At 42.0% G+C, this 16,654-nt stretch overlaps 1 protein-coding gene across 8 annotated transcripts in view; it reads right to left on the reverse strand.

Moving 5' to 3' along the window:
* Window positions 1–16,654, reverse strand: part of LOC108410104 (stimulated by retinoic acid gene 6 protein-like) — a 44,133-nt gene that overhangs the window by 14,979 nt on the left and 12,500 nt on the right. For 4 of the 8 annotated variants that reach the window (XM_037004281.2, XM_017681068.3, XM_073227318.1 and 1 more), the window contains exons 4-9: window positions 14,935–15,065; window positions 8,911–9,031; window positions 7,400–7,445; window positions 5,000–5,128; window positions 4,210–4,280; window positions 2,727–2,838 (exon numbers count right to left, since the gene is read on the reverse strand). In XM_037004281.2, coding sequence (XP_036860176.2) covers window positions 2,727–2,838; window positions 4,210–4,280; window positions 5,000–5,128; window positions 7,400–7,445; window positions 8,911–9,031; window positions 14,935–15,065 — 610 coding nt within the window. The remainder of the gene's footprint in view (window positions 1–2,726; window positions 2,839–4,209; window positions 4,281–4,999; window positions 5,129–7,399; window positions 7,446–8,910; window positions 9,032–14,934; window positions 15,066–16,654) is intronic. The other 4 variants (XM_037004289.2, XM_037004300.2, XM_037004296.2 and 1 more) reach the window with 2 other exon arrangements.

The following is a 16,654-nucleotide window of genomic DNA, read 5'->3' on the forward strand; positions in this document are numbered from 1 at the left end:
GTCTTTTTCAGATCAGAAATCTTTTATCTTAATGAAGTACAGCTATTCTTTTTTTCATGAATTATTTGGTGTCATATCTAAAAAGTAATCACCAAACCCAAAGTCATCTAGATTTTCTCCTATGTTATTTTCTAGGATTTGTGTAGTTTTGCATTTGACACTGAGGTCTGTGATACATATTAAGTTAATATTTATGAAGGGTGTAAGGTCTGTGTCTAAATTCATTTTTCTCAATAGTTTTAGCACCATTTGTTCCATTGTATTGCCTTTGCTCCTTTGTCAAAGATAATGTTCTATTTCTTGACTCTCTATTCTATTCCATTGGTTTATCTGCCATCCTTTTGCCAACACAAGTCGTGATTAGTGTAGTTTTATAGTAAGTTTTGCAATTGAGTAATGTCGGTCCTCTAATTTTCTTCTTCTCCTTTAATGTTGTGTTGGCTATATTATTAGTCTTTTGCCTTTCCATATAAACTTTAGAACCAGTTTGTCAATATCCACAAAATAACTTTCTGGGATTTTGATTGGGGTTGCACTGAATTCCCAATATATAGAGATCAAATTGGAAGAATGGTAGCTCAATAATATTGAGTCTTCCTATCCATGAACATGGAAATCTCTACATTATTTACTTAGTTCTTTGATTTCTTTTAACAGAGTTTTCTAGTTTTTCTCATATACAGATCTTGTACATATTTTGTTAGATTTACACCTAAGTAGTTCTATTTTTGGGGGGTGCTAATGTAAATGGTACTGTGTTTTTTTTATTCCAAATTCCACTTGTTCATTGCTGGTATAGAGAAGAGCAATTGATTTTTGTTATGTTAATCTTGTATCCTACAACCTTGCTATAACTGCTTATAGGTTTTTTTTTTGTTGATTCTTTCAGCTTTTCTACATGCACAATCATGTCATTTGTGAACAGAGATATTTTTACTTCTTCCTTCCCAATCAGTGTATCTTTTATTTCCTTTTCTTGTCTTATTACATTAGCTAGGATTTCCAATAAATGTTGAAAAGGAATGATGAGAGGGAACATCTTTGCCTTCTTCCTAATCTTAACAAGAAAGCTGCTAATTTGTCACCATAAAGTATGGTGCTAGCTACAAGTTTTTTGTTGCTATTTATCAGATGAGGAAATTCCCCTCTATTCCTAGATTACTGAAAAATTTTATCATGAATTGATGTTGGATTTTGTTAAATATTTTTTCTGCATCTACTGATATGGTCATGTGATTTTTCTGCTTTAGGTTGTTGATGTGATTACATTAATTGATTTTTAAAAATATTGTACTGGTTTTGCATATCTGGATTAAATCCCACTTAGTTGTGGTGTATAATTCTTTTTATACATTATTGGGTTTGGTTTGCTAATGTTGTGTTTAGGATTTTTGCATCTATGTTCATAAGAGATATTGGGCTGTAGTTCTCTTTTCTTGTAATATCTGTGGTTTTGGTATTAGGATGATGCTGCCTCATAGAATGAGTTAGGAAGTATTCTCTCTGCATTTATCTTCTGAAAGACATCATAGAGAATTAGTACAATTTCTCCCATAAATACTTCATAGAACTTACAAGTGAACTCATCTGGGCCTGGTACTTTCTGTTTTAATCATTACTTATTGATTCAATTTCTTTAATAGAGGATGGCCCATTCAGATCACCTATGTCTTCTTGTGTGAGCTGTGGCAGATTGTGTCTTTCAAGGAACTGGTCCATTTCATCTAGGTTATCAAATTTGTGGGCATAAAGTTGCTCATAGTATTCTTTTATTATTCTTTTCATGTCCATGCAATCTGTAATGATGTTCCCTCTTTCATTTCTGACGTGACTAATTTGTGTCCTCTCCCCTTCTTTCTTAGTCTACCCATATAATATTCTTGCTCCTTAACCTCTTCTTTTTTTGTTTGTTTTCTTTTCTTTTTTTTAAATCAAAGTATTGTTGATATACAATCTTATGTTGGTTTTGGTTCAAATTATTTTTAATTTCTCTTGAGATTTTTTCTTTGACCCATGTTACTTAAACTGTGTTGTTTAATTTCCACTGTTTAGGGATTTTCCAGTTCCTTTCTGTTATTAGTTTCTAGTTTAATTCCATTGTGGCCTGAGACCACATTGATTTCCATGGTCTGAGGTCACACTGAAACCACTGAGACTATCCTTTAAAAAATTTTAAGGTGTATTTTATGGTCCAGGATGGGGTTTTCTTGGTGAATTTTCCATGTAATCTTGAAAAGAATGTGTATTCTGTTGTTGTTGATGAAGTAGTCTATGGATGTCCAAAATATTTGACTGACGGACAGTGTCAATTACAGTTCAGATTTTCCTACCTCAGCACTGGTTCCCATGGGGTTTCTGTTCCATTCTGTTGTGATTTTCTATATGCATCTGTCTCTCTCCAATTTTAGGGTCAATGGTTTGCTCTATGGCCTCACTTCTCTTACAGATCTAAGAACTATTCATTTTTCAGTTTGTTCAGATTTTTACTTAATAGGAAGAAGTAATGTCTTTCAAGCTTTTTACATATGAAATTGGTGACCAGAAGTTTCCATAAATGATTATATTTCCCTGTAATATTCATCGTGAGGGTAAAAGTGCCCTTGGAGTCAAAATGATGGGGTCAAAGAATTATACTTCCTTGATTTATAGAGTTTCAATTTTGACCCAGCCTTTTCAATCCCTGCAGCATTTATAAAATAGAAAAGGATTTGCTCAGATCTACTTACAAGGTACAGGCAGATAAAAGCCAACACAGTGGTTCCAATCATTCTGCTTGGGAACCGAAAGCAGGGGTCCCACTCATATATCCTGGTTTGGAACCAAGATTTCTTTTTCTCCCTGTGAATGAATAAACACCAAGAAAAGATAGGTTGTGGTTGGTAAACAAATGCTTGATTCTTCTGAAAATAACTCATTTGCTCCTCTTTACCTTAGAGTTGAGTGAAGTGAACGAGCAGTGGTGCATTCTAGTTTTCACTTTCCCCTTGTTCTTAAGAACAGACTCAGTTTCATTCAGTGCAGCAATTCATCAAACTAAAAGGCTATAGTTCCTGACCTCTCCTCCCAGGTAAGAGTGAGGAAGACTTAAGTACAAGCCAATTAGATGTGACCAGAGATATGGGTGGGACAATGGGGAGGGTGCTTCGATGGAGCCGACACAGCTGCCCTTTCTTCTTTATCCTGCCTGCTGCCTAAATACAGACATGGTGGCTGGTCCAAGCTGGAGCCCCAGGATCTATCCTGGACCATGGACAGCCTGCATGATGGAAGCCACTAAGATACTGGAGCAGAAAGACAGCTGATTGGTAAAGTGCCATGGTGGACAGTCCAGGGTTAGTATGGACTGACTGCCTCCAGAATTCTTTTGTGTGGGAAAAAAACAAATCTTTCTCGTTTGTGCTACTATTACTTCGCGTGTTCTGCTATCTGTAGCCAAGTGCAGTCCTAATCAAAGTAATAGTGATCTATTGTGTGGCTTTGAACCGGACATGTCCCTTCTCTGGGGTATATTCCCCCACACACAGTGACAGTGGCAGGGCTAGGGTGGCCTGTATGGTCGCTGGAGATCAGGTGCTTGTGCCTGGCCAAGAGCTGTGTCCTCTTTTATTGGTAATAGTACCTCAGTTTTTCTCTGAGAATCTGCCCCTTCCTAAACATCTGTCCTAGGGGTGAAGTGGAGCTGAACCACTTCCTAGTCCGAGTGGTGAACATGTAACCCAGGCTTTATGTAGTCCAATCACCTAGCCACAGTACTTAGTTCTGAGATGGCATGTGGTCCAATTTGACTGAACGAAACACACTCATGGGGCTTTTGTTTGAATTATTAGAAAGTAAATTTCTCTTTACTATGAGCTTAAATCAGAAGGGTATAAGCTTAGAGATTCTGGAGGCCATCGTGAGGAGGAAGCCCACCTAACTATGAAGCTAACACAGATAAAAGCAAAGAGGGGACGGGGAAAAGAGACCTAGTTTTGATGATATCAAGTAAGCCCCTGGACCCATCTGTCAGAAGCTGAATACCTCTAGACTTCCTAATTCTCTAAGGCCATAAACTTCCTTTTTCTCTTTAATCCAGTTTTAGTTGAGTTTCTGTTATCAGCAAACGAGTGCTGATTAACCCAGTGCCTTCCAGTCACCTCAGAGTCTCCCACTGTCAAGGCTCAACGTCGGTGCAAACACCAAGTGGCAAAGAAACCAACTGTGCCTTACTGCGGGGGATGCCTCCTCAGGAGCTGCTTGACGTGCTGCCCCTGGTGAACTTCCAGGAAAGGCTTTTCTTCCTGTGAGAAAAGAAAGAGGTGTGTGCCTTGGCTCACAAATTCTTGTTAAGGTTTAGGTCTCTTTTGAGAGGCTATCGCCACAGAGGGCAAGAATTGAGCTACGCTTCTGGACTGAGCCCTTCCCAGACACCTGCCATTTACTGAAGACAGGGACAGGGTCCAGGCTCTGTTTACTGAGCACTTGCTTTCGTAAAATGCCAGTGGTCTGGCCTTCTTTGACCCTTCAGCTTACCAACTGTACTAGTCACTGTTTTTGTGAAGCCTTTTTTTCCCTTTGAGGTTTGGCAATTGCCCGTCATAGTTCAATACATTGTTTTAAGAATGAAACAACCAAATTCCATGTTTCTACTTTTAATGAGTGAGAGTGTCTCCCGTTCATCTTATTTTGCAGTATTTAAAGAAATGAACTTCGGTGGTATGTATATGTTTTCCTCATTATAATGTTTTCTCCAAGTATAATGGAGCTTTTGACGATAGTGCCTTAAGGAATTAGAGAGGACGCACCATGGTGAATAGAAAGCCTCAGCAGTCACACTGTCTGGGCTGCAGTCCTGGCTCTGCTACAGACTAGCTGCATGACCTTGGGAGATGCGGTGCTGCTCTCTGGGTCCAAGTTTCCTGACACAGGATGGGAGAAGCACTGATAGTACCTCCCTCACAGCGCTGCTGTGAAGACCAGACCTGTCGGGACACACATCGTGCTTATCGTTGGTACTCACCGTCCGGGGCTCCCGGCCCAGGCAGACCTTCAGAGACTTGACAAACATGTGCAGGAAGCGGCCCAGCAGGAAGGCCAGACACAGAAGCGAAGGCCAGTAGAACATGACAGTCTCGTACCTCCCCACAAACTGCAACAGAGAGACCACGGGGTGCGGGCTCTAGGTGGGCCAGGCCGGGCCTCTGGCGAAGGTGTGGACAGCAGGCTGCCTGCTCCAGGCTGCTCCTGCCACTGGCCCGGCCTGCTCTCCCCGCTTTCTCTGGCTCTGACGTCAATAACCAGTCCTGCTCCCCCAACCCTGCAGCCCTGGAACGAGCAGTGGACTTGGAGTCTAGCCGCCCTGGATTAGAGTCCTAACACCCTTGTTTTATTCTATACAAAGGGTTTTCATGGCCTTTTTTAAAAAATTAGGTATTAAATGCTTCTTTTGGGAAATACACACGAGAGAGGGAGGGCAAGGGAGAGAAAGAGAAGTGAGGAGGGGAGACAGAGAATGGAAGGATGGAGATGGGGAAGGGGGAGAGAGACGCAGAGAGAGGGAGAAACAGAGAGGAAAGAAGGTGGGGCAGGGAGGACCAACACAACTGCCATCGTATTGGGAGCCACACAGGCGCCCAGGAGTGACAGGTCTCTCAAGATGGTGCTCATAGTTTTCCTGTATTTTTAGTTTCATTTTGGTGGCAAAAAATGTTTTTATTGTTTTCAGACAAATAATATTGTGGCTTATCGTTCACAGTTTACTGGTTGGTTACGTTCTTTTGTTTACAGAGTATTTCCCCCAGGGAAAGGCAGGGTTTCTGCTGTGATGCTGGGGTACAGGAAGGAGACATGCTGGGCTGTGGGGGCTCGTGTCTTCCCTTTGTCCATCTCCCCAGTGCAGGCTTACAGCCGAGACAGAACCACTGCTGATATGTCAGTGTCTTCCATCCATAGCTGTGTCCATATATCCGTATCTATTATAAATTGAGATAGTGCCAAATATATTTCCTTCCAAATACACAGGTCTGTATATAACATAATAATTTCTCCACATGGTTAGAAATTATTTGCACACATCACTTTTAATACTCCTAAATGCATTCTAGTTTTCACTTTCCCCTTGTTCTTAAGAACAGACTCAGTTTTATTCAGTGCAGCAATTCATCAAACTAAAAGGCTATAGTTCCTGATGTCTCCTCCCAGGTAAGAGTGAGGAAGACTTAAGTACAAGCCAATTAGATGTGACGGAGATATGGGTGGGACAATGGGGAGGGTGCTTCGATGGAGCCGACACAGCTGCATTTAGATGAACCAAACTTTATTTAAACTGTCTCCTAGTATTTGACATTTTAGATTCTTTCCAATGTCTTGTTTTCATAAATAATGTTTCCATGAATACAGTTGAAAACAAAAGACCAAACTTTTGTTATTACCTTAATCTGGATTCTAGTCTCATGATTTTTTAACTAGTGAGTCATGTTAGTCCCTGAGCCTCACTTTCTCGTTAGTGAATTGGGAATGGCACTAGCATACTGTCTTCAAAGTATCTGGAGGGCTCAGGGGTTAATTTTGGGACTAAGCCTTTGTGTTTAGCAGAGAGCAGTTCTTGAAGTTAGTGATTCTGAGTATAGAAGTAAGATTGTGCCCTCTCCCTTAATTAACCATGCTTATTTCAAATTTCAAAAGAACCTCCAGATCTATCCAAGGCTCCAAGAAAAGAAAAAATATCTGTGATCAGGCAGTGTTGAACAGCATGAAGGAGGGCATCTTTTGCAGTGCAGAGAACAGAGGGAAGCCCCAGGTCCCAGGCCTCATTTTCTAATCTGGCTCCCCAGACTCTCTTTATCCCACTCTTCAATCCTCCGTGGTTACTATAGTCCAGGAGAGGCTTTGGCAAAGCAACCCTTCTAGGTGCAGGGCGACATCCCTCTTTCATCTTGCTCCTTTTCCTGGGGTACAAGGCTGAACACATGAACTAGTTTCCTCAAATTCCATGGAGGACAATGCAATGGAAGGGGTTCATCTAGTCTGAGTGCCATTTTATAGACAGAGAAGCTGAGGCTACAGAAAGGAGTGGAAAGAAATGAGCTCTAGAGTCAGTCAGACCTGGTCTCAACTCCCAAATCTGCTGCTTCTTAAGTCATTTAAGAAACTTGGGCTTCAGTTTCCTCACCTATAAAACAGGTTTGCTGAGAGCTTCCCCACCTTGAGGGGATGCTGTAAGCACCAACTGAGAGAACATCTGTCTGTGAATGAGCATAAAATGCTATACAAATGGAAACATCATGAATGGCTCCAACTCTCCTTTTGTTCACATGAGGGAGCTGAGGCCCAGAGAGTGGCAGAGGCTTGTACAATGTCACACAGCCTGTTGGCCATGGTGATGGGACTAAACAGTCTAAACAGCTCAGCAGGGACTCACCTGCCCATGGGGACATTCTGTGATGTGAAGGATGGTGACAGCAAACCTGGAGGACAGAAACAGGGCTTGGGCACTGGGGTCCCTCCAGTGGGGCAGCCACTGTGCAAACAGCCTAGATTCTACCTGCTGGAGTTACCTACTGCTCCCCATCTTTTCCCAGGCCTCTGTGTAGATCTCACCCAGATCAGGCATCCTGTGTGTGCCAAAATGCAAGCATACTAAATTAATTTCATATGCGCTCATTTAGGACACAATCCCCAAATCTGCAAGAGCAGTGCACGAAGACCCTGAAAGATCTCATCTTCCCTCCCCATGACTCAGGTGGAGAGACTGAAGCCCCAAGTCACACCCAGAGTCAGGACCAAGACCCAGGTCTCCTGATTCTGGTGCCAACACTCTTTCTCCCTGGACCTGGCCTTGTCTGTAAGCACTGCCCTGAGGAATCAGCCTCAAGGCTTTGCCCCTCTGGACACGCACTGCGGGTCATGTTCAAGCTTGATCCATACTCCCAAACTGTCCAAGCTGCTGGGTCATTCTTACCACCCTTTCCTCTCCTGGTCACAAAGTCTGTCAGAGGCTGATGATATTACTCCATATCTGACCCTGGGCACCCTCTTTTAATTTTTAAAATGCAACCCACTTCAAACTATGGAATTGTAGCCATTGGTGTGTCTGTTGTCTGTGAGCCTCCTGCAGTGGCCCACACATGGCGCCTGAGGACCCTCACCCCCTAGAAACGCTGTATGAGGGAAGCCAGCCCAGTAAGGGGGACACGGGCCAGAAAGCAGAATTGCTCATGGGCCTAGTCAGACAGTAATAGTCCTGGGGCCACTCTGTGCTGGGCCTGGTGCCCATGCTGAGCACATAGCTATCACTGGACCCAGCTGGGGCAGATGATTGCAGAGAAGAGCAGCATACAAAGACCAGAGCCCATGAGTCCTGAGGGCCTGTCTTGTTTCCCAGCACACTCTCTGGCTTGATGTGGCCTGCTTGCTGAACGAGTAAGTGGATGGGAAAGGAATGTAGGAGTCTTGTGTGACTGGAGGTGTGTGCTAGAGACTGTTAGAGGGGGAGACACAGGAAGAGGCCTGACTGTGATGCCCTGCATGACAAGCTGAGGCACATGGACTTTCTCCTGGGCCGCCAGGGAAGCCACGACAGTATGGAGAAGCATCCAAATGGGACTCCTGTGCCCCCCCCCCCCCAGTGGGACCCTTTGTAGTTTATAGAAATGAATTTTTCTATATTCCTGACTTCTGGGAGTATTCTTTTCATGAGTGGCCTCATGTGAAGCAGACAGAATGGCCTGACCTTCTGAAGCCTCAAGTGCAGGTACAAGCAGAGGCTGCAGTGGGACCTTGAACCAGTTACCCCATTTGTCCACCCTGAGCCTCGGCTCCAGGCAAAGTTGACCTCCATGGAGAGCTCTCAGGTCACCTCCAGCCCTTTGTCCAGGGTTCACCCATGGCCAAAGTAGTTACAGGAGAGCAATCAGTCAGACTCTGTCTTACCAAACCAGAGAGTAGCTGAAGCCAAGGATGGAGCTGACCAGCTGGAACTCCGATGAGAGGCAGGCAAAGAAGGGGAAGTGGGACAGGCCGACTTCGATACCTCCAATCAGAAGCACAAAGGCTGGAAGAGAAAGGGCCAGAGATGCTGTGAGTTCCTCTTCTTACAGGCTCAGCAGAGTCCCAAGGAAGCATTGGGGCTTTATGCTGACTTCCAGTCACAGACCTCAAAACCCAAGAAGGTGAGGGGACAAGCCTCAGCTCAGCACAAGAGGAAAGCAAGAATGTCTTTCATTTATTCTCACAACAGACCCTTCTTGGTACCTCTTCCATGCAAGGCACCAGCTAACTATTGAGATAAAGAAGACTTGGTCTCTATTCTTGGTTAGCTCACAGTATGGTGGGTGGAGACCACAAACAAAAATCACTGGGAGTAAAGCACTGCAAGTGCACAGTGGCAACACAAAGAGAGGCGATGTGCTGAGTGCATGAACCTCCTGTCACCACCATGCACTTTATACAAAGGGTGATGAAATCCTGCTACTGACTAGCTCTTAGATGATTTAACAGGATCCAGTGAAATCTAACCATGCAAGACAATCTTTATAAACTATCCATTGGGAGCTAGGTCCTGGGCCAGGCACTGAATTCCAACATTCAGATGGAATGAACAAGTGTCTTGCTTTAAAATGCTTATAGTCTAATAGAGAAAACAGGGAGGAAAGTAAGTGATGGGATATATACTGTAACAGAGGCATAGTCAACCTGCCAGGAGGACAAGAGTAGGAAGCTACTGTCCTCACCTGGGGGCTGGGTATCAGGGAAGGCTTCCTGGAGGTGGTGACATTTAGCATGCCCAGGGAATATATGCATGAATTTGTAAGGTAGAGAGAAGGAGGGAAGGAAGGACATTATTTACTCAAAGGATGGGAGATGGCTGGTTGGACAGTATTTATTTATTTATTTAAAAATTTTATTAAGGTATTATTGATATATACTCTTATGAAGGTTTCACATGAAAAAACAATGTGGTTACTATATTTAACCATATTAAGTCCCCACCCACACCCCAATACAGTCACTGTCCATCAGTGTAGTAAGATGTTGCAGATTCATTATGTGCCTTCTCTGTGCTACACTGTCTTCCCCGTGATCCCCCACACCATGTGTACTAAACATAATACCCCTCAGTTCCCTTCTCCCTCCCTCCACACCCACCCTCCCACACCCGTCCCCTTTGGTAACCACTAGTTCCTTCTTAGAGTTTCTTAAGTCTGCTGCTATTTTGTTCCTTCAGTTTTGCCTCATTGTTATACTCCACAAATGAGGGAAATCACTTGGCACTTGTCTTTCTCCGCCTAGCTTATTTCACTGAGCATGATGTCCTCCAGCTCCATCCAGGTTGTTGCAAATGGTAGGATTTGTTTCTTTCTTATGGCTGAATAGTATTCCATTGTGTATATGTACCACTTCTTCTTTATCCATTCATCTACTGATGGGCACTTAGTTTGCTTCCATATCTTGGCTATTGTAAAAAGTGCTGCAATAAACATAGGGGTGTATATGTCTTTTTGAATCTGAGAAGTTGTATTCTTTGGGTAAATTCCAAGGAGTGGGATTCCCAGGTCAAATAGTATTTCTATTTTTAGTTTTTTGAGGAACCTCTATACTGCTTTCCATAATGGTTGAACGAGCTTACATTCCCACCAGCAGTGTAGAGGGTTCCCCTTTCTCCGCATCCTCACCAGCATTTGTTGTTCTTAGTCTTTTCGATGCTGGTCATCCTTACTGGTGTGAGGTGATATCTCACTGTGGTTTTAATTTGCATTTCCCTGATAATTAGTGCTGTGGAGCAACTTTTCATGTGACTGTTGGCCATCTGAATTTCCTCTTTGGAGAACTGCCTTTTCATATCCTCTGCCCATTTGTTAATTGGGTTATTTGCTTTTTGGGTGTTGAGGCGTGTAAGTTCTTTATATATTATGGATGTTAACCCCTTGTCGGGTATGTCATTTACAAATATATCCTCCCATACTGTAGGATGCCTTTTTGTTCTGTTGATGGTGTTGGACAGTATTTATTATACGAATTTGAGTGGTGGAACATTGGTAGGAAAAGACAATATAAATTAGAAGAATAATTCCTGTGAGGAGGGAAGCTGCAACTGCATAATTAAAAAATTTACCTGAATTCCCCCACTATAGAAGCAGACAGAGCAACTAATATGGCAAAACCAAAACCCACAGATAACATCTCAATAAATCTAGGCAACAAGATACATTTGCTATCAACATCTAAGTAAAAGGAAGCAGAGGGAAGGGAATGGATGTTTGAAGGCCTGAGAACAGAACCCCAGCTTCCCAGGAGATACTCACAGGAAACTGAAGCTGAAATAACAGCTAAAACTGGGCAGGTGCTGAAGGCTATGATTCATGGGGGAGAAAAAGCAGACCTTAGTAAGTCTGAGGATGCTGGAGTGGTCAGGGCCTGTGAACCAACTATACTAAACACCCAAGTCCCCTCCCAGGACAGAGCCCCTCATTGGGCTGCCAATAGTGAGGATCTAAAATGAGCAGGACAGGAGCATTAGGAGCTGGGAAACAGTGGGTCCAGACAAAAGCGGAGGGAAGAAGCTGATCAGAGAGTGTGAGGATATAAGGAGGATACACAAACGTAATCACTTTGTGAACTCTGAAAAGAGACATCTAGAGCCATGAAGTAAGAAATGATGTTCTGGCTCAGCCAGGTGCTCAGTGTCATTAGTCTTTAGGAAAATGTAGATCAAGGGAACAGTGAGATACTACTTCACATATACTAAAATGACTGTAACTAAATAAACAAAAAAACCCAGAAAATAAGTGTTGGCTAGGATGTGGAGAAATTGGAAACTTCACACATTACATTGCAGATCAATGGAACAGAGCAGAGGGTGGAGAGACAGACCCATATGTATGTAGCCAGTTGATTCTGATAAAGGTGCAAAGGCAATTTTGTGGGCAAAGGACAAGTTTTTGGAACAAATAGTGCTGGAACAAAAGAATAACCAAAGGCAAACTGCCCCCCCAAAAAGAACAAAAACAAAGGAACTGTGACCCATATTTCATACTGTATGCAAAAAAATTAACTCAAAATGTATCACTGACCCAAATGCAAAATGTCACAAGACCAAAACATCTAGAAAAAACATAGGAAAAAATCTAAGTCACCTTAGATTAGGTAGTTTTCTTATATGACATCATGCATGATCTATAAAAGAAAAAAGGAATAAATTGGATTTCATCAAAATTTTAAATGTCTGCTTTTCAAAAGAAACTGTTGGTAAAATAAAAATACAGACACAGATTGCAGGAAAGTATTTGTAATTCATACCTCTGATACAGGACATATATACAGATTATATAAAGAACTCCTGAAACTCAGTAAGAAGGAAAAAAAATTTTTAAACATAGGCAAATGATTAGAAAATACACTTCACCTAAGAAGGCATAAGGACAGCGAATAAACACATGAAAATATGTTCAGCATCATTACTGATTACACAAAAGCAAATTAAAAACACAGTAAGACACCACTACCTGCCTCTTAGATTGGCTATGTGCTGTCGAGATTATTGGGAAACTGGAACTATCCTACACTGATGGTGGTAATCTAAAGTAGAACAATCCAAGCTAAAAAGCTTCTGCTCAACAAAGGAAGCCATCAACAAAACAAAAAGGCGACCTACTGAATGGGAGATGTATCTGTTAATGGACTAATATCCAAAATATATAAAGAACTCATACAACTCAATACCAAAAAAACAAATAATCTGATTTAAAAATGGGCAGAGGACCCGAATAGTTATTTTTTCCAAAGAAGACATACAGATGGCCAATAGACACATGAAAAGATGCTCAACATCACTAATCATCAGGGAAATGCAAACCAAAACTACAATGAGATATCACCTCACCCCATTCAGAATGGCTAATATCAATAAGACAAGAAATATCAAGTGTTGGTGAAGAAGTGGAGAAAAGGCAACCCTCGTACATTGCTGGTCGACTCAAATTGGTGCAGCCACTGTGGAAAGCAGTATGGAGGTCTCTCAAAGAACTAAAAATAGAAATGCATGACCCAGCAATTTGACTTATGGGAATTTACTTGAAGAAAACAAAATCATTAATCCAAAAAAATATATGCCCTCTTATGTTTATTGCAGAATTATTTACAATTGCTAAAATATGGAAATAACCTAAATGTCCATCAATAGATGAGTGGGTACATACATACAATGGAACATTACTCAGCCATAAAAAAGGATGAAATCTTGTCATTTGTGACAATATGGATGGACTTAGAGGGTATTATGCTAAGTGAAGTCGGACAGAGAAAGACAAATACCATGTGACTGCACTTATATGTGGATTCCAAAAAACAAAACAAATGAGAACAAAATGATTTAGATTCAAACACAAGAACAGACTGGTGATTGCCATAGGGGAGGAAGTGGGGGGATGGGTGAAAAAAATGAAGGGAGAAGAATTAGTGAGAATGTTTTGTATCTTAATCTGGGCAATGATTACATGAATGTAAACACATGTCAAAATTCATCATGCTGTACACTGGGATTTGGGCATTTTATCATATGTACCTCAACATAAAAAAATTTTTAATAAAAATATTTTAAAATTTTTAAATAAAGGGAGGGAATCTAGTGAGAGAGATGGGAGAACATAGGTAATAGATTATCAAGGGAAGAGAGAATTTTATGGAATGTACATTATCTTCAAATGCTTTACATTAATCATGAAAAATAAAGAATAAAGTGTTTCCATTGCAAAAAAAAGAAGCAGCCTGTTTTTTAAATGTAAAATAAAAACAAATATTTAACCCTGAAAATAAGATAAAATAAAACAAAATAAAATAAAATGGAACAATCATTTTGGAAAACTGTTTGACAGTTTCTTAAAAAATATGATCTACTACATGATTAATATGATCCAGCCATTCCACTCATAGATATTTACCCAAGAAAAATAAAAGCATAATACATACAAAGACTTGGACAAGTGGTGTTCAAGAACTCTCAGCAGCTTAATTTGCAATAGCTAAAAACTAGAAATAAATAAAGTGTTCATCAACATGTGAATAGATAACACAAGCTTTAATTTCTCCATATAGTGAACTACTATACAGCAATAAAATAAAAAGAATGAATTTCTGGAACATGTTAAATCACAAAAAGAACTATGTGGTGTGAAAGAAGCCAAACCAAAAAAAAAGAGTACATTCTGTATGATTTCATTTATTTAAAATTCTGGAAAATGCAAACTAAGCAGCGATGAGGGCAGTGACAGGATATGGGTGGGATGGACAGATCACAAAAAAGAGGGGCAAGTAAACTTCTGGGGTTCATTATATTGATTGTGGGGATGACTTCATGGATGTAAACATTTGTCAAACTGTATCAAATCATTTACTTCAGAGAAGTATGTGGTAGTGTTTCATTTTGGTTTGAATTTGCATTTCCCTGAAGATGAATGAGATGTTGTTAGGCATTTCCTCATATAGGCTCAGAGCCCATAAGAGAGAACTGGCCTGGATGGGGAGGTCTGGAAATCACCATATTAGGGATGGTTGCTTCTTTAGGAAGAGTGTGAGGCATGGGGAACAAAGAAGCATCAGACCAGTGGCCAAAGAAGCAAGCCATGTTCTTTAAGGAGGAATCCTAGCACTTGCTGACATCAAGAAGGCAGAAAAGGCTATGACTTAGGAGAGGTTTTCAGGGTGGGAGATGATGACCCTACTTTCTGGGTCTTTGTTCCAACATGCTTGAAGGACCCCTGAACCTAACTGGGGGAAAGCTGCCACAAACAAGATTTGAGACTTTGTGGGCTCGGCGTTTTCCTTGGTTAAGTAACAGGCTAGGAAGAACACGGACAGCTCACAGTTTATCCCCACATCCCAGAGAACCCCTGCTGCTCAGTGTCTGAGAGCAGGAATCCCCCAGCGCGATGCCCAGCAGGCCTGAGGCAGCCCTAGTACCTTGGGCCCACTGTGGGATCTGCAGAGGCTGGTAACCTTCTGAAAACAGGAACATGACCTTATTGGCTGTGGCCCCAAAGGCGATTCCATATGACCATCGGTTACTAAAAGTGCCCACAAAGTCCAGAGGTCTGTGAACGAGAGAAAAGCTTGTGAGGCCAAAAGGTGGCTCATTCCCACAGGTCATCTCCAAAGTATTTATCCCAGCAGGAGAAGGGATTGCTGGGTAGTGAACTATTTATTTTAACTGACATTTTCTGAGGCCCTCTGTGCCAATTTTGTGGCTAGGCATGGATTCAGCTACTGAAGTAAGGAAGACATGATCTTTCCCTTTAAGGAGCTCCAAAGTCTCAGGGGGCAAAGCAGGGACACCAGCAGCCAGACAACAAGCAAAATGGAATGAGTTTCAGCTATGAGAGACACAGGCAATACTCCAAGAGACCAAAAGAAGCAGTACGTTCTAGACAGTCATGGGGGAGCCTGTCCTGCACCCGGCCTGTGCATGAGAGTTCATTCCCATATCACTGGGAAGCTCTGGATATCATCTGCTGTGCTGATTCCACATCATCATACCTACTGGCCATTGCTGATTTGGACCATGGGTGACCACCTGACTGGATGAGACAATCAGATGCCTGATCTTGTATTTTGGACTTATGACCTTGGCGACAGGAGTCAAATTTTAGTTGTTAAAACTATTCTGGAATGTCATGCCAAGTTGGGATCAGAGTCAGTGCTAGAAGCATGCCAAGGGGTTAGGGAAGCAAAGATCCTAAGTCAGATGGCAGAGAGGAAAATGGTAAAATGGTGCTAACATGTCCCAGTCTCCCAGAGATGCCCATCTCAAGAGTTTCACTTCTCATGAGGCCAGCCTTGCCAGTTTCTGTGAGATCTCTGGGACTCTATAAAAAAATTTTTTCTTTCCCTTTTATGTAAACAAGCTTTACTGGACATCTGTTTCTTCTGACAAAAATAGCTTTGTCTAGAGAGTAAGCACTGCATTTAGAAAAAAAAGAAAAAGCTTTTCCAACAAAGCATCATTTAAAGTGGCCTTAATGAAAACAGGATGGCATTGAGCAATGCCTTGCAGGCAGGGACCTGGGGGCAGGATGTGGGCCTCACCTTCCTCTCCCATTTGGCTCGCTCTTCTTCACCTTCAAGGCTCAGCTCAAGGAGCACCTCTTCGAGGAAGCCTCCCTGATCGCCCGCTCCCCACCGGGCACACCTAGCTGCTGCCGTGCCTGGGTACCTCAGTGCTAAGTTCCTGTCTGAGTTTTCAGCATACCTCCCTTGGGTTATCGCTTGTTTAATAAACTATATATAAACTCCTCTGAGATGGGAACCTCGCATGAAACCTTGAAAAGGACAGGTGCTCACCACATATTCATGGACACACATTTTGTTTAACTGAACTGAATTCTAATTCAACACCTGAAATACTGAAGAGCTCTGTGAGGCTATCTTTAAAACTGAGATGGAAACCCCTACTCTGCTCATATAAACTACAGAGTGCCATGCACATGTGAGGGGTTATTAATGAGTGAAGACAGTGGGCCAAAACAATTCAGAAAAGCAGGGCTTTTGATGGGAAAGTGGCCAAGGAGCAACCACATTGTGCCATTATCAATTTAATTCAAAGCTGCTTATCATTATCCATATGGCACTCTTACTTCTTAAAAAGCCCTGCACCAGGCCCTACATGCCTAATGCCCAGGAAGGA

This window comes from Manis javanica, chromosome 2 (genome assembly GCF_040802235.1).
Source record: "Manis javanica isolate MJ-LG chromosome 2, MJ_LKY, whole genome shotgun sequence".
NCBI lineage: Eukaryota > Metazoa > Chordata > Mammalia > Pholidota > Manidae > Manis > Manis javanica.